The 25,867-nt window shown below is 33.7% G+C and overlaps 1 protein-coding gene across 1 annotated transcript in view; it reads right to left on the bottom strand.

The window, feature by feature from the left end:
- The window catches only part of Nrk (Nik related kinase), a 136,752-nt gene that overhangs the window by 17,876 nt on the left and 93,009 nt on the right, over nucleotides 1-25,867 (bottom strand). The window contains exons 14-23 of the mRNA XM_042688214.1: nucleotides 22,274-22,341; nucleotides 20,016-20,098; nucleotides 17,349-17,446; nucleotides 15,833-16,194; nucleotides 14,205-14,523; nucleotides 12,035-12,212; nucleotides 10,753-10,908; nucleotides 8,554-8,697; nucleotides 3,724-3,882; nucleotides 851-951 (exon numbers count right to left, since the gene is read on the bottom strand). Coding sequence (XP_042544148.1) covers nucleotides 851-951; nucleotides 3,724-3,882; nucleotides 8,554-8,697; nucleotides 10,753-10,908; nucleotides 12,035-12,212; nucleotides 14,205-14,523; nucleotides 15,833-16,194; nucleotides 17,349-17,446; nucleotides 20,016-20,098; nucleotides 22,274-22,341 — 1,668 coding nt within the window. The remainder of the gene's footprint in view (nucleotides 1-850; nucleotides 952-3,723; nucleotides 3,883-8,553; nucleotides 8,698-10,752; nucleotides 10,909-12,034; nucleotides 12,213-14,204; nucleotides 14,524-15,832; nucleotides 16,195-17,348; nucleotides 17,447-20,015; nucleotides 20,099-22,273; nucleotides 22,342-25,867) is intronic.

Raw genomic sequence — 25,867 nt, 5'->3', positions numbered from 1 at the left:
GTTCCCCCATCCTCTCAGCTTTCGGGACACTTTTAAATGGTTCCCTTCTGTGGCAGATCCACAGAATTTCAGTTATATCACAAAGAAGATGGAAAACCCCCAATAAGCTTAATCAACATTTCTCACAATATTTCAACAGAGGAATGAATTTGGAGTTTCAGCTTGGAAGAAATGGAGACCACCACTTTCGTCCCCACACCCAACTATAGTAACTGGAGCAAAGGTTTTCTCACGTTTCTTGTGGCTTCCAGTGGGGTTCTCTGTACCCTTTCCATATCTCTCCTTATCTTCCCTCTGCTCTTCACCCCCCACTAAGAGAGAACAAGGACTTTCTCAGTTTCAAGTCACTGGGGTCACACCAGACACCTGTGTTTGGACTTCTAGAAGAAAATGTCTTCATGTTGACTACAGGAAATGGGAGTGAAGAGTTTGTGGGAATGTCCTATAAGGGGTGAGTCAGGGATTTCCCTCACATTTCCCCTCGATGTAGTGCCTGTGGATTGTCTAAAAAATGGTTAAATGATCATTATTGATATGATATATCCAAATTACATTAATTGTAGAAAAATGGTATTTCTACTTTTACAATATAAAATACAGCTTTGCATACAATTTCTTCTTAAAAGAAAAATGGTGATGAATAGAGGGGTTGCAGTTACATAAGTAAGGTAATGAGTATATTTCTTTTTAAACAGTTATCTCCTCCCTAGTTAAAAAAAAGAAATGTACTACTACTTGACTTATGTAATTCTAACCTCTCTGTATATCACCTTTTCAATAGCAATAATTAAATATCTAAATATAATTTAAAAAATAAAAATGGTATGATTCAAAAGAAAAGATCACTCACTTTAATAGCAGTGTTTTCATCAAAGGACTTTGGTGCCCATGCATAAAGGTGAATGGATGATTTCAGAGCAATTGCGATGTAGGTTGTTTCTTCATGTTGGACTACAATGATAAAATACAAAGAAATAACAATGATGAAAAATTAAAAACACAGTATTTATTTGCTATTGAAATAAAAATTCAAGAGCACAAACTATTTTCAAGAAAGTTTCTTAGTTAAAATTTGATGACCTCGCCCCCCTCCTCCCAAATGGTAATAAGATTGCTCTGTAGTTTTATGTGCTGTTTGTGTTAGCCTTTCAATAAAATTCAAATTGTACAAGGAAAACCTTATCACTAATGAAAGAAATTTAAAGAGCTAATTGGATACATTCTTGTAGTGTTAATACTGCAAAGGCTCAGAAAGAAAGAATTGTGACTTTGAGGCTAACTTGAATTATAAGAGAAATCCTGTCTCAAAAAAAATCAATGGGGATATAGCATGTACAAAGCTCTGGGTCTGATTCTGAGCAACACAGAAAAAAGTACAAACAAACAAAAATCTCCCCAAAAGACAAAGGTAAATGGAAAATACATCTCTACAGATACAATGCAGTCTATTGAAATCCCAACTGCTTGGTTTGTTGGAACATAAAGCTATTCCTAAATTTCCATGGAATTATAATTTCTCAATAACCAAAACAAATTTGAAAGAAAGAGCTAAAGTTAGATGACTTGTACCTCCTGATTCCCAGTGTTATTTTTATAAAAATACCATGGTATTGCTATAAGCATAGACATACAAATCAGTCTCAAGACCATTCTCAAAAACAAAAACAAGAACAAGTCTTCAATTGATACTACTGGCACAGCTGGAAAGTCATGTGCCAAAGAAAAAATTAAAAACGAACTTTACAACTTTGGCGGGGTGGGGGTTGGGGGGTGAAGGTGTGGGGGTATGGGGTGGGGGGTGGAGAGGGAAAGGGATGGTATGGGGAGACAAAGGAGGAGGCAACAATGCTTGATAAGACATGTACTCACTATCTTGCCCATGTAATTGTAACCCCTCTGTATGGCATTTTCACAATAAAAAAAGACCCTTCTATCTCAGATCATATATAAAAAATTAAGTCAAAATGGAACAAAGTTATAAACTTGAGTTAACACTGTAAAACTCTTAATAAACAGTGATAAACATTGATGATTTTGAATATGATAATAGATTCTCACATTTGACCCAAATATTGAGACAAAAGATATAGATACATTAGCTCTCAAAGTAAAAATTTTCTGTTCATTAAAAGACATAATTGAAAGTGAAAAATACAATTTATTGACTAGAAGTATTTGTTTTATTTATTTTTTTGGTTGGTCGTGGGGCTTGAACTCTGGGCCTGGGTGATATCCCTGAGCTCTTCAGCTCAAGGAGAGCCATAGTGCCACTTCTGGTGGTTAATTGGAGATAAGAGTCTCATGGACTTTCCTGCCTGGGCTGGCTTTGAATTGCAATCTTCAGATCTCAGCTTTCTGAGTAGGTAGGACTACAGGTGTGAGCCACCAGTGCCCAGTGACTAGAAGTATTTGTAAACCATAAATTCGGTAAGTCCAAAGTCCAGTAGACAATTTTTAAAAGGCTTATAACTCAACAAAAAGTAAAAATAGGCAAAGGTTTTAATAGTCATTCTCAAATGATGATATATAAATGACCAATAAACAAAGGAATACATAAATTAATAATCAGGTAATTATAAACTACAGTAAGTACCACGTTACACTCCCTAGGATACCTATAACATCTGCAGGTGTTTGGAAGGATGTAGAGAAAGTAGGGTACTCACATATTATGAATAGTAATGAAAAAGGGTATATTCAGTTGCAAAACAGTGTGTCAGTACTATTCAAGATAAAATAAAAATGAATACATATATACAAATATATAGAAAAGTACTTGTTAATGAGAGAAAGTTTTGGTTGCCCTTGAGTATTTTTGATGGGTTAAATAAAGCTAGTTAGAAAAACTGGAGTTAACTAGTCCATGCCCTCATCAAGAGCACAGATTTTGAAGAAGACTACTTTTAGATCTCCATGAACTATACAAGGTAAATGTAAAACATATAATAATAAAATATATAATATAAAATAATATAACCTCCTAAATTAACATCTTGGGATATCATTCACCTCTAGGGATGTGAGATTTATATAATATGACTGGAGGAAAGTAGTAATATCTACATGTGAAGATAGCCTTGTATTATAGGAATTTACCTTATAATGGTACATGTGTACAATTGCACATGTGGAAGTCTATCCTAAGAAAGTCACTTCTATACAGAACATAGTAGTCATAAAAGAATACCCTGTTACAATTCATATGACATAATTTGAGTTATTGCTATGAAAACTTTCTCTAATTACACATTAGTGATTTTACTCATTAATATTGGCAGTGGCATAAAAATAGATTATGGAAAATTTTTCTTTTTCATTTATTAAATTTCCTGGTCAGTATTAAGAGGAATTCTATTTTCTCTGCTTTAGCTACAGAATATCATATGATTCTCTCTAGGTTGTTGAAAATATCTCCAGAAACATTTATGTAATTGGGGCTATGCAGCAGTTTGGTTTAGCTTTTATATTTAAGTTAACTGTGAAGAGAAGAAGGGTGACAATAAAAACCAAATTTAGCTTCCAAAGTAACTTAATCAATATTTCTCTCATTAACAATCAAGATTGCAGCAGGAATAACCTGGAAGATTTATCAAATAAATTTACTCATCTTTGCATTTTAAGTTGTAAATTCTTTCCTTTCTCCAGTCTTCTTTCCTAATTGTGTGGTTCATATGAAAAGAAACACACTTCATGTAGCTGTAGTAGAAATGAAATGGGACTTACGAACACTGAAGTGCTCACAGCCAGTCAGCTTGTCAATAGCTTTGCAAGCTTCCTCTGTCTTCAGCATTTCTTCTTGACGCCTTTTACTTTCTGGATCATTATGCAGAATCTTGTTCCGAAGCCAAGTCAAATGATATACCCGAAGTCTATTCTTACGGCCTAATACACAATAAAAATATAGTATTTTGATTTTCTATTTTGTATTGTGGAAGAACAAAAAAAGGAAGGGCATGATGCTCTTCTAGCCAAATGTTTTCATTAGAGTAAAAATCACTTTGTGAAAGTTACATTGGTTAAAGGTCTCTTCAGAGTTTAGAAATATGATAACACAGACTATCTTAGTTTTTCAATTGCAAGACAAAGTCTCTATGAGTGACCAATGTGGCTGTCTGAAGAGGATCTAAAACATATTACTTTACAAAAAATTAGGATTGCTACAACTGCCCAATAAATAAGTGGGCGAAAGACTTAAAGAGAAACTTCTCTGAAGAAGAAAGAAGGATAGCCAATAGACACATGAAGAAATGTTCAACATCCCTAGCCATAAAAGAAATGCAAATCAAAACAACATTGAGATATCACCTCACTCCAGTTAGAACGGCAAAAATCAAGAACTCTAACAACAACAGATGCTGGAGGGGATGTGGACAGAAAGGAACCTTACTTCATTGTTGGTGGGAATGTAAACTTGTTCAACCACTTTGGAAAGCAGTATGGAGGTTCCTCAAAAGACTTCACATAGAGCTCCCCTATGACCCAGCAATCCCACTTTTGGGCATTTACCCTAATGTTTACAAACAAGACCACACTAAAGCTACCAGCACAACTATGTTTATTGCAGCATTATTTACCATAGCTAAGATATGGAACCAACCCAGATGCCCCTCAGTAGATGAATGGATCAAGAAAATGTGGTATATATACACAATGGAATTCTATGCCTCCATCAGAAAGAATGACATTGCCCCATTTGTTAGGAAATGGAAAACCTTGGAAAAAATTATATTAAATGAAGTAAGCCAGGCCCAAAGAAACGTAGGTCCCATGGTTTCCCTTATTTGTAATATCTAGTATATGTATGAGTCAAGCGGAAAAGGTCAGATAACGTGATGTCAGGAAAATGAACCCTTAGATGTGTATTTTAATGTTTTTTTTCTTTCATGCATGTGTTTCTAACACATTTATAAGATTATCTCTTCGTTGCTTTGTATGTCCCTCCCCCACAGTATAACCCCTGCTTTCACTATATTTGATGTCAGTATAACTTGTGGAGGAGATGGGGAAAAACCAGTTGTTTAAGGATACAGGTGGACCTGTTGCAACAATAAGAAGTACAAGGTGTCATGTCCAAAACGAGCTTTACAACGTTGGTGGGGGGGGGGGGAAGGGGGGGAGGGGGGGGAGGAGAAGGATTGGGATTGGGGGGGAGGGGGGAGGCTGGGAAGGGATGTGAAGGGTAAACAAAGGAGGAGGCTGCAATGCTTGGTAAGAAATGTACGCATTATCCTGCCCATGTAACTGTAACTCCTCTGTACAGTATGTTCACAAATAAAATTAAATTAAATTTAAAAAAATTAGGATTGCCACTAAGCAGGAAACATAATTGTTATCCATCCATCTGTACATTGGGTTTTTACTAAGTTACAGCATCTCTGGGAAACAGATACCGGACAGCTGTGCCTGGTCATAGTATATAAGAGAGATATCTGAATAAAACTGTTTAGGAATTTAGTAACAGTAAGATGGATCTTTTTGTGTTATGTCTTTCCATAATATAACATAATATAATCTGTTTCATCAACCCAGAATATTTTTAAGTTTATTTTGAATGATTTTGATGGGTAGATAATATATAAATGTATTCTTAAGGTACAATATGATATTTTGATTCATGTATATATTGGTAGATAAATCCAAGTTAATTAGCATATACATTTCCTTAAACTTTCCTTATTCACGTATTTAGGGTGGATATGCATTGTTAATTAAATTTGTCCTGCTATGTCATAAAACACTAAAATTAATTCATCCTATGTGATTATAACACTGTACCCATTGCTTGCCCTCTTTTTTGGCCCCTCCTCCTACCCAATTCAGGCTCTGGCAAGTACCATGCCATTAACTTTTTAGATTCCACTTATTAATGAGATCATATTTTGAATTTCCTAATTGTCAGTCCCATCATATTGTAATTCATTTAAAAATCTTTGTAGTCATGAACTGCTTTGTTAAATGGCCCCTCCTTTGTATAACTACTTAAAGATAAAAGAGAACAGGTTATTAAAACATATTTTGGAGAGGGTAACAATGCTCAATAGGAAATGTACTCATTACCTTACTCATGTAACTGTAATCCGTGTACAGTATCTTTACAAAAAATATATATTACAAAAAGTAAAAATAAATAAAAACATATTTTTCCTTCCTTAAATAATGTCCTTATATTAATTTTTCTTAGCCATCTTCAGGATTTATTATAATATTTCTGATCTCAAAAACTGGATTTTTAAATTATTTTATTAATCTTTTCTTTGTGCTGGTCCTGGGGCTTGAACTTAAGACCTGGGCACTGTCCTTGAGCTTTGAGCCAATGTTTCACTTCCAGATTTTTGTAGTTAATTGGAAACAGGAGTCTCACAGACTTTCTTGCCCAAACTATCTTTGAAGCATAATCCACAGATATCAAACTTCTGGTGTGAGCCACAAGGCCTGGGCATTATTAATCTTTAGTATACTTTTAAAGGACTCTTTTGAAGCAGTATTAGGATTCAGACATCTATTTTATGGCCATTTACTTTCTTTTGTTGTTTTTGGGGTTGAGCTCATGGCCTTTTGCTTTCTTGGAAGACATTCTACCACTTGAGCCACAACTCCAGGTTTCTAATGTATTTTGCTACTGAGGATTGAACCCAGAAATTTTTATGTGCTTAGGCAAGTGGTCTACTAGTTGAGCTGTGTTATTTTTAAATGGCAAAACTATTATGTATCTTCCTATACTGACATTTTAGTGTTATTTCATGTAAAAGTAATTTATATTCGATAGAAACTAAAGAATTTAAAAAGGACACAATTAGACTAGGGCAAATTGGATAAAAAGTTAAGAAATCTGTTGTCTTGATGTTTTTTTAAAACACTAAACATTGCTTAAATTGCATCTTTAGACCTCAAATAATTATTAAGTGAATGAGCATGAAACATAGGCAAAATAATACAGTCTGAATATTCCTATGAAGTATTTTCTCTTATAATTGAAGCTTAAAAGTAGTCTTGAACTTCCATTCCTTTCATGGGGAACATCTTTCTCTCTTCAATTTCTCTCTACGTTCATCCTGCAGTACTAAAATAAAACTTGCTAAAACTTGCAAACAAAAACCAACACAAAATATCTTATAGCTAAACATATTTAAGAATATAAATAACCCATATACAACATGATAACATTTACACTTTGCATACAAATACATATGTATATATAATACATATGTATACAAATACATATGTATTATATATACATATGTATTTGTATATATACATATATATGAACATATATAACTGTGGTTAGGATAACTTAATCTGTTTCCAACTTCTTTTCACTTTTTTTTTTTACTTTTATGGCAGTACTGGCTAGGCAAATGCTCTACTACTTGAGCCACATTCACAGTTCTTTTTGCTATAGCTATTTTTCAGATAAGATCTCACATTTTTGCTCAGAGCTGGCCTTGGATTGCTATCCATGTACTTACGCTTTCTGCATAGCTGGGATTACAGGCATGAGCCACTATGCCCCACTAAATTTTTAGTTTTTCAAAGGCCACTTATCTTTGGTCTATATTCAGCATTGCAATGAAGGAAACCCTGTTTAAGGTAACATTTAAGGTAACATGGTTGATAGAGAAGTATCAAAGTCCAGGTAGAATGTAGAAATAAGTCAAGGCCAGGAAATGAGTTAGATGGAACTGTGTATATGATCAGGAATGGCTTACACTGTTTCAGAGCTCAAGATATTGAAACTATGGAGTGAGAAAGAGACAATCAATCAAAGATTCCAAGAAAGCAAGAAATACCAAATCCAAAGTAACCTAACCAAAGACATAGACCCTACTTCTGACCCTATCTGCTCTCTGCTGTGCCTCTGGCTGGTTAACTACCCTCTGTCTTCACCTAGCATGTCAATTAACCTTTGTTTTTTCCTATTATCCTGTCTTGGTAAATTCTTTTACTAGCCTGTGACCTACAAATAGCCACAATAAACAATGCTAATGCTTTTCTGATACCATATCGTTTCATAATCACAATCACTATATCATCTACTTTCTCACAAAAGTTCAGGCTTTGACATATTAAACGAGAAATATAACTATGGTGTGGGAAAAGTATAGAGGACTTTAAGGGATCCATTCTTATAATTAACTTGTAGGTTCTTGTAATAAGGCTGTGCAAGAGACAAGTCTCCTTTCACACAATTATTTGTCCACTTTTTCTATTTTTTATTATACCTAAAACATCACTAGGGAAGCAGATGGTAGGTATTGGTGAGATTCTTTGTGAATAAGTGATGAGAATAAGATGTGGATTTGTAGGTTACTCTGAAAGAAACCTTTAAGTATATAAATAGCGTTGTTTTCACTAACCTATGCAAAGTGCATTACAATGAAATGAAGTTAGGTTAAACTGTAAATAGGTAAGAAAATACCAGGAGAGTCTGGTGACCCAATTAAAGGTTATATTTATATGCTTTTTGGAACACTTTTACTGGAAAAAGTTTTTAACCCAGTTTGCAGTCTAATTAATCTACAAAGCTATTCAGATATTTTTAGCTTTTAAACAAACCAGAGATGGTAATCAGCAAGTTGAGTGGCTCTACAACTTGAATCTGGCGAAAGGGTCTTCGCTTTATAAGTTTAGTAATATCTGCTTTTCCACTTCTGTCCATCAGATACAGATTAGAGCGAGTCCCCAGCAGCAAATTGACTCCTGTTTAGATATAAAATAGAAAAGTACAATATTATCTCAGATTATTTTATTAACAGATACTAATTCAATTAATGGGATTCATGTGACATTCTCTTATAGATAGATAGATAGATAGATAGATAGATAGATAGATAGATAGATAGATATAATGTATTTTGATATTCACCCCATCATCTCTTATCCTCTACTTTTTCTCACCCCCAAATCCCTTCCTCTTTCAAAGAACCACTTGTTCTTCCAAAAAACTTCTACTTTCAAGCCTTTTAAACATACAGAATCTGCATGTCTACATTTGTCTAAGTCTAGCTTATTTCAATCTGTAGTTCCATCCATTTTATTGTAAATGACGTGATTTCATTCTTCTTTATGGCTAAATCATTCTGCATTGTGTATATATTACACATTTTCTTCATCTATTCTTGTGTTGATTTTTTATGTGTTTATATTACTATCTTTTCTATTGAACTATGCTAGTATATGTAAAGGTAACTTACCATTTTAGTATAGTATTGAACCTCACATATTGTAACTATGTTCTTTCTACTAATAGGACAAAGTTCATTCACATGCATGAAAAGATATATAAAAATGCTTTTAAGCAATGGTCTCTTACTGTTCAGTGTGCCATCTCACAGACAGAGTTTTGTATAACTTTTAGCACTGCTTACAGTTGTCCCCAAATTTTTCTTTTTGTCAGTCGTGGGGGCTGAACTCTGGGCCTGGGCTCTGTCCCTCAGGTCTTCAGTTCAAGGCTAGCGCCCTACCACTTGAGCCACAGTGCCACCTCCCGCTTTTTTCTGCTTATGTGGTGGTGAGGAATCGAACCCAGGGCCTCATGCATGCAAGGCAAGCACTCTAACACTGAGTCATCTTCCCAGTCCCAGTAGTCCCAAGTTTTAAAGAAGTTATTCACTTTTGGAAACTACTTTTCTACATTCTAGTATAGTGAATATAAGGAGTTCAATTCACTTCATTCAATCCACTTCTCATTTTTAATTAAGACTAAAGGTTTTATTACTTTTTGAATGTTTATATGGAAATAATTATTTCTATTGTCTTTAAATAGTTGTACAAGGGAGTTGCTATTCAATAAAGCAGTTTATAATATTATAAATTTTATTATTATAATGATCAGTGTCACCCTTTTCATTATTCTCTCCCATAATTTTTAAAATTGGTAGCTGTATGTTCATGGAGATTTAAAAAGTTTTACATTATGCTCTATCCTTTGCCAGGTATTAATAGTCAAGGCACATTTAGAAACTTCATCTTCATCTCATGGGGAAATCAAAAGAAGGCCAAGACACTATAGTTCGCTATTTCTATAATCTTTTATTTTTCAAAATATAAAATAAATGTTATGAGTTGCTATACATAAACTATATTCCTGCATAAGATACTAGACAGAAAGGTCCATTCTTTCTTGCCTGGTACACTTATTTATCAAAGTTTTTCTAAGTTGTTCAGTCCATATAATTATGTTTGTTATCCAGATTTACTTTTAATTTAAAACCTTGTCTTATCTTCAATATTAGGTTAAGTAAAAACTACAAGCTTGCAAGTGGGATTTTGGCATTTACTTTACATTTCTCCCATCCTTGCTTTCAGTTATTTTGTTTCCTTTATGATGCAATCTGGCTGAAGAAAGCCATTCTCAAAACTATCAATATTGTCAGAATCCTTCTGAAACAATGGATTGAAAAGTTGGGCAAACATAAGACATTTTATGAGGAATTTTCTCTAATTCTTCATGAATGTTTAAATACAAGATCTTGCAGAAAACTTTCTTTTAATTCCTCATTAAGAATCACAGTTAAACTAGAACAGAGTAAGCTTAGATTTCAGATAGCTCAGACCAATTTTAAAATTTAGCCATGTTAATTCAGGTTATAATGAAAAAAGTATGAAAAGATGGGTGTTATCAAAGATCAGTTCTGATTTTTTTAAATTATTTTAATTTTATTGTCAAGGTGATGTATAGAGGGATTACAGTTATATAAGGTAGTGAGCACATTCCTTGTCACAGTTCTGATTTTTTAAATTACATAAACTCACCCCATAAAGAACCACAGCAGATTTCAGAAGTAAATTCCTTTTCATACATGTGGATAAGTGGTTTTTTAGATGGAGGAGAGACATAGAATGGGTTAACATTGACTTCAGAGGGTAGCATAGGTAATTTCTCAGGTACTTCAACAAATCCAGCATATACTGTGAAGGAGAAGATATTGAAAGAAAGTTACTAGTCTATACCCCAAACTTGCTTCATTATTTCAATATATGAGATATAACCTAGAAGTTTTTGTCCTTTTATTGCATATTATTTTGTACTGGAAGTATCATTTTAGTAATTCTTAAATCATCAGACAATATAAATCATGATGTCAAAATATATTGTTGAATATAAATTCCTTTGTATGGGTACTAGGGTTTAAGAGCAAGGCCTTGAGCTCTGGCTTACTGTTTTTGTTCAAGGCAGGTACTCCACCACTTGAGTTAGGACTCTCCTAGCTTTTTATTGGTTAATTGGAGGTCAAAGTCTCTGGGATTCTCTTGTGGGTTAGCTCAGAAACTGTATCCTCAATTCTTACCTACTGAGTAGCTAGGATTACTAGTGTGAGCCTCCAGACACAGTCATGAATACATATTTTTGATATTTGGTAATTGGCTTTTTTTTGTAAATTATTTGATTTTTTTATCTATATACTCAAAATATTTTTTTATTGTCAAGGTGATGTATAGAGGGGTTTCAGTTACATAAGTAAGGTAATAAGTACATTTCTTGTCAACCTTGTTAAACATTCCCTCAATGTTCTCCTCCTTTCCTTTTTCCCAATCACCCCCCGCTAAGCTGTACAGATCATTTCCAAGATCATTTCCAACATATTTCCTTGTGTATATTGCTGTTGTGTTGGTTTCCACCTTGTCCTTTGTCTCACCATTCTGTTGTTCCCCTTCCCTTCCCTAATTCAAATAAACGTATACACAATACTAGGGTACCAAAATCAAATGAACTCCAAGACAAGAGGTTTTTCTTTGTTGTTGTTTTTAACATACTATGTGATATTTTTCTTTTGTATGTTCTTCCCCTTATGGTATATGAATATATTTTATATTGATAGAATGTAAAACAAAATCCAACTGTCAACTGTAGCTCAAATTTAGGCACCATAATAATTCAGTGAGAATTTTTTTGAAAAAAATCATACATAAACATGAGTTCATATCAACTGAATATTGGAGTATTTTGATTCCTTGCATGCTATAAATAAGTATCTGAATACTATTTATATGTGAACAGGAAGCCACATTAAAAGACTATACTAGACATACTTACAGATGGCACTGTCACAGTCAGCATCAGTAGTCCTCTCAGAATCTTTGGAAGGAGATGAGTGGGCGGGAGAAAATCCCAATGAGGTTGATGATACTGATATGTCAATTTCTTCATCAAATCCTGGGGGTGTAATATCAGAGGCGATGGAATTTGAGGCATCACTTTCACCATTCAATTCCTACAGGAGACCAAAACCATTTTTTTTTTAAAGTTTAAGTAAGTTAACAGCAGGAGAAATATTCCTAGGAATCACTTCTGTACAAAATCCACATTTACTAAAAATTATTTAAAACTATCATTAAAAGAGAGATATAGGACCTATTAATGGGACAACTGTTGTCAAAGGAGAAATATATAAGTAAGTTTAAGTCCTTATCTGTACAGTCTTATGATTTGTGCAAATGTACCAGGTACTGTACTAGGAATCTTATATACATATTTTCATGAATTTTTACCATATACAACAAATAAATGTAGTTGTCTGCTATTTAATTATAAGCAAACTAATGTTTATAGCACTTAGAAAATATTTTCTTGGTCAGTATTCATTAAAAATAGAGAACTAGAGTTGAAAACTAGTCTGATTTCAGAGTCTACACAAGTATGTAATACCAAACAGTCACTTGAAAAATAATTTCAAAGCTTCTATTTTCTATTTTCATTGATTTCTCCCATAATTATTATGTGCCTGTCACTGGCTAAGCCCTAAGTTTTACTCCAAGATTGGGGGTAATAATAATAATAGTATTAGTTGAGAATGAATTAGATATACTTCCTTTTAAGAATTCAAAAGTGTATGTAACAGAAAATACACAACAAATAAGTAAACTACAATGTCATAAGAATAAAAAGCAATGATGTTCAATAGGTTTGTAAGCACAGAAAGAGGGATATATAATTTCACCAGGCCAAGAGAAAGGCAGTGCTTGGGTTGGAATGTCATGCAGTTCACCAAGTAGAGAAGAGATAAAGAGGACTGGCATCTTGAAAGCCAGTTTGTGAGATAGACCAGTAAGCCAGGAAAGTAAACTGACTGACACAATGACTTTTGCATTTTCTATTTGAATTTTCAGATACATAATCTTCATTTTTCAATAATAAGTCTAAATATCATGTGTTCCAGGAAATTTCAGTGATAATTCCTGTTCATTTAGTATCTGTGAAGCTGCTCAAGTATTTAAAATCTTCTTATCTATCAAGTAATAAATGTCTTATGAACTGGAAAATCATTATCTGAACATAAGACATCACTTTAAAAATGTATGTACCCAGACTAGGGATGTGGTTCAGTGATACAATGTTTGCTAAGTGTGCTAAGGACACTGGGTTCCATATGTAGCACTGTAAAAGTAAATCATATGTTGTCAGTTCCCAAAAAATCTAAACATAGATTAAGTATATGATCTAGCAATTTTACTCCTAGGTATATACCCTAAAAGAAATTCAGACTCTAAAAGATATACTAATGTTCATAGAAACTCAATGAAATATGGTATAGACATACGGTGGAATTTTATTCAGTCTTTAAAAGGGATGAAAGCCATACATGCTATGCCCTGATGAACATTGAAAGTATTATGCCAAGTAAAATAAGCCAAATAGTGCATGAAACTACATAGTTAGAAACTAGAATACTGGTTACTAGGGGGCAGGTGAAGAACAAGAGATTGTTTGTGAAGACATTTTTTAAAGTAACAGAAAGACTAGTGATGGGGAGGAAGATGGTGGAGGAGAAGCTGGAGGCTAAACAAGCTCTGGCATAGAAATCAGTTTTAGTGTTCCAGTGAACAATCCTAGGCTAGAGAATCACACCAAGTGTGCCATCACAGGACAGAAGTAAATATACTAAAAATGCCATTGATCTGGTTAAAATTTTGTTATATACATTTGCCATAGAAACAATGCTATTCAACACAAAAGTTGTATGTGTTAAAGACACTTTCTAAAACATGTAACTTGAACAAAATAAGCAAACAAGGGATTTTTGTACCTAATAGTAAATAGTAACTAACCAAATTTGATGGCGATAAGGTCTAGTCACACAATAAAGATATTTAAGCCTTGGGATAGAAGGTAAAATCCTTTTGAAATAGTTAAAATTCTACCTGTCAAGTGAAGAAACACATTTGCAATGAGAAGAGATGATTTTCCTTTCCAAATGGTGCATTACCTCTAGTTCAGGTTCCACGTCCTGGAAGACATGTCTCTCTAGTCCCAGTCCATCTATTGCTGAGTAATTTTCTCCTTCACTGAATCCACATGCTCCATTCTCTGCACTGATTCCACCGACTGCCATATCACCATTATTCCTGCCACGTGTTCCACTGCCTGTATTGGCTCCATATTCTTCTGGATCTCCAAAAGCTGCACTGGCTCCACCTACAGCACTTCTTCCATAGCCGCTCCTGGCTTTATCATTTCCATAGCCTCTGCCAGCTCCTTCTTTTCCATTATTACCAACTTGTTTGTAGCTTCCATCTCTTCTATATCTTGTCCAGATAACAAGATAAAATTAATAAGTCCACTCAAGAAAATGTATAGGTCACCTGATTTGTTTTTTAAGAACAGAAGGCTTAAAATGTTTTAATGTTCTCTTATTGAATAAGAGGGATTATTAAATCTATGTTTTTTAATTAATAAGTTTTTTATTATGAAAATACCGTACAGAGGGGTTACAATTACATGAGCAAGGTAATGAGTACACTTCTTATCAAACATTGTTGCCACCTCTTTTGTTTCCCCTTACCATTCCTGCCCTCCCATTCCTCCCCAAAAGTTGTAAAGTTTGTTTTTCAACATAACAATTTGTACATCTCATTGTTGCAATGGGTCCACCTGAATCCCTATTTAAACAATTTGTTTTTTTCCCTTCCCCTCCCCAAATTATACCAACATCAAATACAGTGAAAACAGGGGTTATACTGTGGGGGAGGGACATACAAAGCAACAAAGAAATCATCTTATAACTATGTTAGAAATAATAGCAAGAAAGAAAAACATTTTGAGTCCTTATCTTAGGGATCATTTCACCTAACATCAACTTGTCTGACCATTTCTGCTTGTCTCAGACATATACTAGGTATTGCGAATAAGGGAAACCATGGGACCTATGTTTCTTTGGGCCTGGCTTACTTCACTTAATAAATTTTTTTTTCCAAGTCTTTCCACTTCCTAACAAATGGGGCAATGTCATTCTTTCTGATGGAGGCATAGAATTCCATTGTGTATATGGACCACATTTTCTTGATCCATTCATCTACTGAGGGGCATCTGGGTTGGTTCCATATCTTAGCTATGGTAAATAATGCTGCAATAAACATAGTTGTGCTGGTAGCTTTAGTATGGTCTTGTTTGTGATCATTTGGGTAAATGCCCAAAAGTGGGACTGCTGGGTCATAGGGAAGCATGGATCTTTTAATACAAAAAGTAAGTTGGTGTGACAATGAATTGATTCATGATAGATAAGGAAAAATTCAAAAGATCCATCAGCTAAAGATAATATTAAATATATTATCTCTCTATATATTTGCATATAGATAATACTGTACATATATAGATTTATGTACATATATACACATATCTCAACTTGAATACTTTACCTTTAATCTACTAAAATGGTATTTGAACTGTTAGATGCAGTGTTCCATTTGAACAACTTAAATATATTATATGTCATTGAAGATCAAAATGCACAAGTATAATTCAGTCACCTTCTTAATACATTTTAAAAATAAACCAAGCTTAAAATAGTACTGCAATTATAACACATGAGTATTATAAATAGAAAGATAAACCAACCTTGGCCAGTTAGAAGCACCATCATGATTACCACGTACATCATCAACAGACTCCTCATTGCCATCAGCATTATTGTGGTCTTCACAAACATACTTTGCCTGCTCAAAGTGGTTATCCAAGCCAGCATTTTCATTGGCATGGTCATAGGTATGTCTATATGCATTAGATTCAGTATCACCATCAGTATCAGCACCAGCATCATAGAGTTCAACATAATCACCATCCTCTTCAGGTGGCTGAACGATAGGTGCCGGAATTAACCAATCATTCCGGAAGATTTCAGAGAGTGCATTATAGCCCACCCATTCATTTGTTAAATATACTGGGGGTGATATTTTTCCTACTTTAAATCCATCTGGAACCTGTGTGCACAAGAAAGGTTAATGTAGTATCTAGTAGCCTTTCATTTTCTTCTGAAATGGGGAAGATTCCAAGATGACAATTATAAATATATTCACAGTTGAAACAAAGATATCCATTCACTAGATAGAGCCAAAAATCGAGTTAGGATGAGATGTAAAAACCTGAATATGAGGATGTGATTATTAGTGAACGTTCTAGATCCCACAGTAAAAATTTAACACAGTTTTTGTTTATTACCATTCCTTGTCTTCTAAAGAGTAGACATTTGATTTGATTCTGGAAAGTAGAATAGGGGATTTGATGATGTTGTTTTATCCAATAGGGTATACTTGAAGCTGATAGGTTCATTTCCATGGCTCTGCTTTATAACCCATAGGTTAGTAAAGTATCTCAAACCCTTATAAAACAAATTACTATAAATCCACCTCTTATGTATGGTACATACCATATTGTAGTTTATGGGTAGGATAGGAATAAACAAAAATATGAAATACACCTTTCTGAAAGAACAGTACAAGGAGTTACAAGACTTTTTATCTTGCTATAAGAAGCAACCAAGTATTTTATTTTTATACATTGTCTTATCACATAAGGAATGCTATTGGGCAAAAAATGAGTATCTAACTTTTACCCCTTAATCTGTGATCAGCTTCCCCAATTACCTCTTTAGCACTCCTCTCTCCCATATGTTCCAACACAAAGATGTGAAAATAGAATCTGTGTGATCCATTAAAGTTTTTCCCACTTCAAACTCCTAGGACTCTTTAACTACTTTTTACCTCCCACTTCCTGTGGGAACAAGAAGTTGGTCTCTCACTTTCTATTTGTCCCAATTTTAACTGTATTATACTATAATAAATACTTGCTAAAATTATAAAAAAACCCTCAAAACATGTTTCAAATTTTCAATTCTGGAGGCCCACATAGCAATGGGAATTTATTTTATAAAGATAAGTAACTAAGCTAAAAAATTCAACTTTCCCTTCAAGTAAAGATGAGAAGATGTAGGTAGATCAAGATGCATTATGCTGATAAACTGATTTGTTGAATGGTAACTCCTTTATACAATTACTTTAAAAATAAGAATCTAATTAAAAACAAAGAATTGAAAGTTAAAAAAAAGAGACATGAATGTCTGAAGATGGAAACCTACATGGACATCAATCAGCAAGCTTTGATCAATAGTAGAATAAGGAGGTGATGACTGGGACCTCCTCACAACCCTGGGACTCTCCTCTTCAGAAGAAGATTCTATGGAACATAAAAAAATGCATTAGTAACTGATAATTAACAGAGATTGCGTTCATTCATTTAGTGTACCAATTCAATCCCCAGTTGTTTTTCTTATAGTCTTTTCACAAATGCTACAAGTGGAACTGAATTGCTTCTATTCAGGAAACACCATCTGATACAGAAATTAACTTGTATTTTCACAGACAGTAGCAAGTTCAAAGTTTGTTCAATCTGTAGACCTATATGACTTTTGCTTTCAATATTTAATATACACTTGCTAAATAATTCTTTCTACCTGTAGTTTAAGATGGCACACATTAAGACTGGTTGCTAGATAGATTCACCTTTACAAGAGTGTATTAAAAACAGGAAGAGTTGCGAGGATCAGTGGTCTCATATAATAACAAGTAAGAAAATGTTCTAACAATAGATAAGAAGATTAAGAATGAGTCAACGTTCTAAATTATTGACTCCGTAATTTTAAATGTCCCTTATTTTCACCCAATGATGTATTCTTAACGATTTAAGGAATGAACTACTGGAAAGAGACATAACTTAGGAAAGGTAGACTCTTCCTAACCAGTGCTATATGCTAGAAAGTTCTGCAATGATGGAAATGATCCATATACACACTCTCCCACACAGTAGCCACTCATGACTACTGAGCATTTGGAATGTGATCTATATACCTGAGAAATGGAATTTTAAAAGTGAGATAGTTTTTTTTTGATCTTTCATTTTAATAGCAACATATGGCTATGTAATATCACAGTGGACAGATCAATGCCATGTTGTAAATATTTCCATGTAAATTACAAATTTATCCAGATTGGACACTACACGTCCAAAAAGCATGTCTTTGAAAACACTCATGACATTAGAGGACAATATATCATTCTAAAATGTGTACCTCCTTCTTCTGGTAATGTTGTAATTTTCCATTTATTATTTTTATAGGAAACCATTTTCAAGAAGCTTCTAATATATATAAATATTTTAACAATTAAAATTCTATTATTATCCTGATATTAATTAACCTGGAGCTCATATTTTATAATATATCACTACTGTGGAAGTGGGCTATTAAAAATATTGAATGAGTGTCTTGCAATTCTATGGCAAATTTGTGCTCAGATGATGTCCTCTCATGGGACTATCAAATGGTCAATGTAGTAAATAAGCACACTAATATAACAGAATTTCAGACCTGAGTGCAGTTGTTATCCCCTGATTCCTCCTATTAATCTCCATGACTATTTTGAAGCCTAATCCAGATTTCTTTATTTTATAAATGTAACATGAATAGAACTTAAATATTTTACTTATTTGTCCAGTATTACTAAAATTAGCTCTAGTTGAAAATTATCCCTAGTTGAAGCAGAAAGCACAAATTCTTCGAAAAATAATTCCTAAAATTACTTACCACTGAGGGTTATTTTACTTCTTAGTAGCCTGGTATTTTTACATGATATTACAATACTATTTAAATACTTCCTTAATTATATAAGTCCCCTAACCTGAAGAATAAGGGTTTTAGAATTTTTCTAAACATTTTAATAAAATCTGTATGCTACATGTTTTTATGCTAGTCCTGGGGTATGAAATTGGTGCCTGGGTGTAGTCCCTGAGCTTTTGGGCTCAAGGCTAATGCTCTACCACTAGAACTACAACTCCACTTCCTACTTTTGGTGGTTGATTGGAGATTCCAACAGACTTTCCTACTCTGGCTGGCTTTGAACCATGGTCTTCAGATCTCAGCCACCTGATTAGCTAGAATTACAGGCATCATCTACCTGCACCTAAGCATATATGCTCATGTATGCTACATTTCTACAGATGACTTGAAGACTTGATCAGATATTTTCCCTTTGATCATTACCTGCATTGCTTAAAATTGTGTAATACAGGATTTTATGATTCATGGCACAACTTTTGTTTTACAAGTCTATATTTAGAGTCTCTCAAAAGCACATCTTAAAACACATGAATCAAAATTTATCAGAATTTATGAAAATATTTTCATGATTCAATTAATTTTTCATGTATTCTGAGTAAAATGTGTAAAGTTTCAGACATTTCTGAAATGTGCACATTTCTGTGTACATTGTATTTTGAGAAGGAATAAACTGACAAGTGAAACAGTCTCACAACTACTCTGTCCAATATTCTTATTTTGCTATAAATTTCATCCTGTTAGAGAAGAATGTCTCAAGCTCCTTTCACATATTTTTCTTATCTGGTATAGAAACAAAAATAAAGGTGGCTCTTCTAGCTCCTTAGACATACTCCTAACTAATCCTCAGTTGACTCAACTGGAAGAAGAAACTTTTTTTTGGTCTAAGAATGTAACTGGAGCTCAGTCCCTGATACTTTGCTCATTGGCTAGAGCTCTACCAATTGAACTATTCCTCCAACTGCAGCTCTGACTACCCAATTGCCAAATGTGATGGATTTTGGGTCCTGAATATCATTTGATCTCCCTTACGTATTTTTATTCATTTCTTTTTGAAATTATTTTTTTTCTTGACTTTTGAAATAGAAACCATTAAACACTGGCTATATGTAGACTGTGTATTCTTTGAATCACCTGATGCTTCAGGACAATTCTCAGGATTTTGTCTGATGTCAATGGGCTTCTGAGCTTGTTCCAAAAGAGACTGCTGAGGAACACTAACAAAAAGACAGAAAAGCATGTCTAGACGTCTAACATTCACAAGAAGCATGTACATCTCAACACAATGGATAAAAAGGTTTTTCTTAAATACATGAATACATATCACCCCCAAAAGAAGTAGAGCTTAAGAACCACTTTCCAATTTACATTTTTGTCCAAACCTCCCATTTTATCTGGAACACAGAAAAAAACCCTCCAATATAGAAATTTTAAAATATATTAGGTTATAAAATTTTCAATCTAAATTTATATTACAAAGTATTTAGCCTAAATATTAGGTTAATGTTTAAGACTTGTATAAATTTTCTTAAATGTAATAGTCATACAATATTGTTACTTAGGTAACACAATGAAACCCAGAAGCTTCTAATATATATAAATATTTTAACGATTAAAATTCTATTATTAGCCTGATATTAATTATCCTGGAGCTCATATTTTATAATATATCACTACTGATTTAAATACATACGTAGACAGAAAGGACACACAGTTCAAATAAAAAATAGTATTGCTATTTTCTGTACTCCCTTTGGTTTTCAACATGCTAGGACTTAGTCATTAATTTAAGATTGGAATAGACAGAAGACTTTTCTATGGCCTAAACTTTCAGAAAATTTTGTTCCATAAATTTTATAAATTTGACCCTACTTTAACATATTTAAAGGCAACACATTATTCATAAATTAAAAGTCCTTTTGTCAAGTGAATAATCATTCCACATTTAACATTAAACTGAATTTTTATATATTGATTTTACTAAAGTTATGTTTCATGTTACTAGAAAAATTTATTCAAAAACCTCCATTTCAGGTTAGGAGCCCAATGTGAACCCATTTATTGATAATGCAGAGTAAAATAACAGTCCACAGTCTTGTTTTCTAATTTTTCAAGATTTCTCTGCATCAGTTTAGTTTAAATATATGAATACATGGACTTTAAAAATAACAAGGTAGAAATTTACATTATTACATAAACATCAACTCTCAATACTGTGACCATAATGTCCAGTATCTTGAATCTAGGGAGTACAAAGAAATATTTACTGAGCGGCTGAATGAATATAATTTAAATTCTCTCCACTGGGGGGCTGTAATAAGAGGGGGTATAATTTTCAAAGAGCCTACTTGAAAATTAGGCTCTCAAATAGAAAAACTGTCACGTAACATCTAAAATATGGAGCATGACTTTTGAAAACCATTGAAGATTACAGATAATATAAAGATAAAAATAGTTTGAGGTAAATATTTCATATGCTTTTTTATGGTTCAAGTATGGAGTCTTAGATCTCATTTTAACTATAGAACACTTGTCAATAGAAGACTTGCCAATTCTGTAGCATTAGCTTCTGCAGTGTAGCAAATGTGTGTGTGTGTGTCTTTGTGTTTGTATTATAATATAGTAAGTGTAAAATATAGTGACGAACTGTGAGTCTTTTTATTACCAATTAATTATAAGATACTGTCAAATAATTTATCATTATTGATTCATTCTTTTATATGTAGGTTTTGCTGCTAATTATCAAATTGAATGACATGGAAATTGCAATAGCAAAAGTTCTAGATACTGAATCATTGAATATAAGTTAGCTCAAGGCTAGTAGCACTCAAGGCTTGAGGCACAAGGTCACTTCCAGTTTTCTGGTAGTTTACTGGCGATAAGAGTTTCACGGATTGGGCTGGGAAGGTGGCTCAGTGGTAGAGTGCTTGCCTCGCATGCATGAGGCCTTGGGTTGGGTTTCTCAGCATCACATAAGCAGAAAATTCCTCAGCACCACATAAGCAAAAAGAAAAAAGCCAGAAGTGGTGCTGTGGCTCAAGTGGTAGAGCACTAGCCTTGAGGTGAAGAGCTGAGGGACAGCGCCCAGGCCCAGAGTTCAGGCCCCATGACTGGCAAAAAAAAAAAAAAAGAGTTTCACGGGCTTTCCTGCCAGGTCTGGCTTTGAACCGTGATCCTCAGATCTTAGCCTCTTGAGTCATTAGGATTACAGGTGTGAGCCACCAGCACCCAGCTGCACATAAGGTGTTAAATGTGGACCAATCATGCCGATGGTTATTCTGCCATTAAAACTAACTTGAACTTCACAGAAAAATTTGTGTCAAAGGGACAAAGTTTCATTTTCCATGTGATTAGCTCTAGTAATTTGTAAACAGAAATCAAGAGATACATACCTTGAGGAGAACTTCACACGCTGTGTATGATTGTGGTTGTTACGCATAGAAGAAGATCTCTCTTGGACCTTAAAGACACAATTTAATACTGTGGTAGAAAAAAATCTCGATCTTAATTGATTAGAAATGCCTTCATTTATACTTTCTTAAATATGCATCATAGAATTTTTAAGTATGTCCTATTTTCATAGTTACTTTTAATATATTAGAACTGTGTAATGTAACCTTTGATGACTTATTTGAATTTTAGCACAGGAACAAATTCTTCAGATCATATAACCATGGTATTGTTGAAAAATTGGAGTTCTAGTAATAAAAGTGACTTTTATAGTAATTTTATACCAACACAAAGGAACATCTCGGAAAGTGCTCTACCACTTAGGCCATGTCTCCAACCTAAAGTCAAAAGAAGATCTAAAATAGAATGAACTCAATATTTAAGGATTTAAGCTAAATATATTTTTTGTTTTTTAAATTTAATTTATTGTCAATGTGCAGAGGGGTTAGTTACATATGTAAGGCAATAAGTATATTTCTTGTCGAACATTGTTACCCCCTCCCTCATTTTTCTCCCACTTTTCATCCCTCCAGTCCCCTCCCTCCACAAGTTGTAAAGTTCATTTCCATCTCTTGTGAGTGTCACTGCTGCATTGGTTTGTCCTTTATATGTTAATCACATATTTAAGACAACTCTAGGTTTTAAAAGGTAGTCATAAACACATACACATCATTAAAATCTCAATACTCTAAATATCCCATGTCAAAGAAAGGTGAGTTTTTGTTTGCAATTTGTACTGTTATAATCAGTGTTCCAAAGACCTGCTGCCTCAAAGGACTTTGGATTTTTTCTTATTATTATTACTGTTGTTGTTGTTGTTGTTGCTATGTAGCTGTACAAAGGGGTTACAATTCCATAAGAGAATTTGGGTTTTTCTAATAATACATGTATCAACTACAACAGAACACTCAACAAATATCACATAAAATGAGTCAGCTTTATCAATGGGGAAAACTGTTTCTGTTCACATTTGTATTTTTGTCTTGCTCATGTAGTTTTGAATCCCTAGATTTCTACTCACAGTATGCTGGTTACTTAAAAAATGGGCATTGTAGGGCTGGAAAGATGGCTCAGTGGTAGAGTGCTTGCCTTGCATGCCTGAGGCCCTGGGTTCGATTCCTTAGCACCACATAAGCAAAAAGAAAAAAGCAGGAAGTGGCGTTGTGGCTCAAGTGGTAGAGCGCTAGCCTTGAGCTGAAGAGCTGAGGGACAGCGCCCAGGCCCAGAGTTCAGGCCCCACGACCGGACCCAAAAAAAAAAAAAAAAAAGGGCATTGTGATATTCATTGAGAACAAGATTTGTTAGAAAGGAAATATAGAAAACATATGGACACAACAAAAATAACAAAAAAAAAAAAAGAAAGGAAATTTAATGATATAATTTTTTAAATATAGAATTCTCATACTGATAAAATTACTCTATAGTTTCTACAAACTGTACTGGTTCTAATAACTATTTTCTTGACAAAATGGCTTATCCAGGTTGTTTCATACTACTGATAGACTGTTGAGAAATGAAAAACACTGTCAATGTTCACATGTTCTGCTAACAAGTGTTTCTAAATAGAACCAGTTGTTTGGTAGTATGTACCTGACTAATTTTTTCTACTTTTAAATCAGATAACTGGCATCACATCGACCCAGTGTAAAGTGCTCAATTTATGGAAGTGCTTTCAGGAAGATTTATTTATTTTATTTTATTCAGAGATGTGGTCTTGTTATTTTGCCTAGACTGGCCTTGAACTCCTGGGCTCAAGTGATATTCCTGCCTTTGACCCCAAATAGCTGAGTATGGTACCATTAAAGGTATGCACTATTAAAGATCTCCTGCTGAAGAGTTTATCAACAATAATAAAACAGTCCAAAATCAAGAAGAATTGGCACTGAGGACAACTAGCGAAGATAAAGCATAGAAAGGGAAAAGGGAAACAATTAGTAATATACTAGGAGATATAATGAGTTCCAAGCCAAATACAGCACCTTACATTTCCTGATTACAGTGTGATGCTTAAGGTAAGAATTATTGCCTGCAAGTACCGTTATTTACTACAGTGGAGATGCTTCCTCTCATTAAATAATGCAGTCTAATTTATGATCCTGCAAATGGCTAGTATTTATAAAGCAATATGTTTAGTTACTTACTGCAGATGACTGTTAGTATCAAGGGAAAACTGTATTTTAAAATAATTATCTGAAAGACTTCATAGTAGCCTCAGAAACATTTTATGCTACTTAATAACTTGTACTGACTAAGTACAACATTAGGGCTTCTGACCTACCATCAGTAAAGCAAGAGCTAGTGTTCTTAATTCATGTACTCATTCAACTAATATATCTTAGTAACTAAAATTTTTAAATGGTTGGCTGTGAGAAATGCTGGCTAGAAACATGTGCAAAATAACTGTCGTGCAAATCATGGCATGCTGACATTTATCATCAACAACTGTGGAATAATGTCAAATGATAGGCCTGGGGTACATGGATACAACAGACATCCATACACAGCAGATTCTTGAAAGTGTACACATTTCACAGATTCTCAATGCTTCACTTATGAAACATATTGTAAAGGCTTAAAAATAATCCAATGAAACATATTGATATGATTCTGTTGAAAAATTTGCATATCTTTGACACTTTACAAATGCACTCCTCGGAATGTTTTCTAAAGATATTAAGATATTAAGCAAAGATTGAGTCACATATTCATGTACTAATTTTGGGCCATGCTTTTAAATACTTTGCTAACACTGCAAATGTACATCCTCTACTGTCTATTATATTTTTTATTTTTCCTTAATATATATTTTTATTGTAACACTGTACAGAGGAGTTACAATTACATGAGCAAGATAATGAGTCCATTTTCTATCAAGCATTATTACCCCCTCCATTGCTTTTCCCCTACCATCCCTTCCTTCCCCACCTCCCCAGCTCCTCTCTCCCCTCCTCCCTAACTCCCCCAGAAAGTTGTAAAGTTGGTTTTCAACATACTGTCTTGTACTCTCATTATTACCATGGGTCATCCTGAATCCTTATTTCAGCATACAAGTTCAGAAAAGATAAAACCTGACGATCCATATTCATGACAGCACTTCACATTCTGGAGATTCTGTAGCTATGTGACAGATGTTTCATCACATTTACTCTTTATATTAAATTTAATCCATAAGCAATAAGAACAGAAATCAGGCATTGTTAGCCTAGAATGAAGAAGGTACTCAACATGTACTTAGATGAATGAATCAGTGAAAAATATCTTAACCAGAACAGTTGAGATAAGGACTTATAGGCCAGAGAATAGTAATTAATTTTAAATGTTGAGTAAATGGCTAGAATTAACCAACAATCTTCAGTCCCAGGATTTATGGTTTCTAGTTGCTCCGTGATCACTCAAAGATTTCTCAAAATCTCTTATTTTAAAATTCATTGTACTCATAGCTGAATGTACATATGATGATATAAAATAATGCTAATAAAAATGAACTCCAAAATATGGAAAGGGTTTTTGTTTGTTTTTGTTTTTGATTACTGTAT

This window comes from Dipodomys spectabilis, unplaced genomic scaffold (assembly GCF_019054845.1).
Source record: "Dipodomys spectabilis isolate Male_0828 unplaced genomic scaffold, ASM1905484v1 ptg000113l, whole genome shotgun sequence".
In the NCBI taxonomy this organism is placed as follows: domain Eukaryota; kingdom Metazoa; phylum Chordata; class Mammalia; order Rodentia; family Heteromyidae; genus Dipodomys; species Dipodomys spectabilis.
Note: the sequence above shows the minus strand (reverse complement) of the source record. Positions and strands in the feature narration are given on the sequence as shown.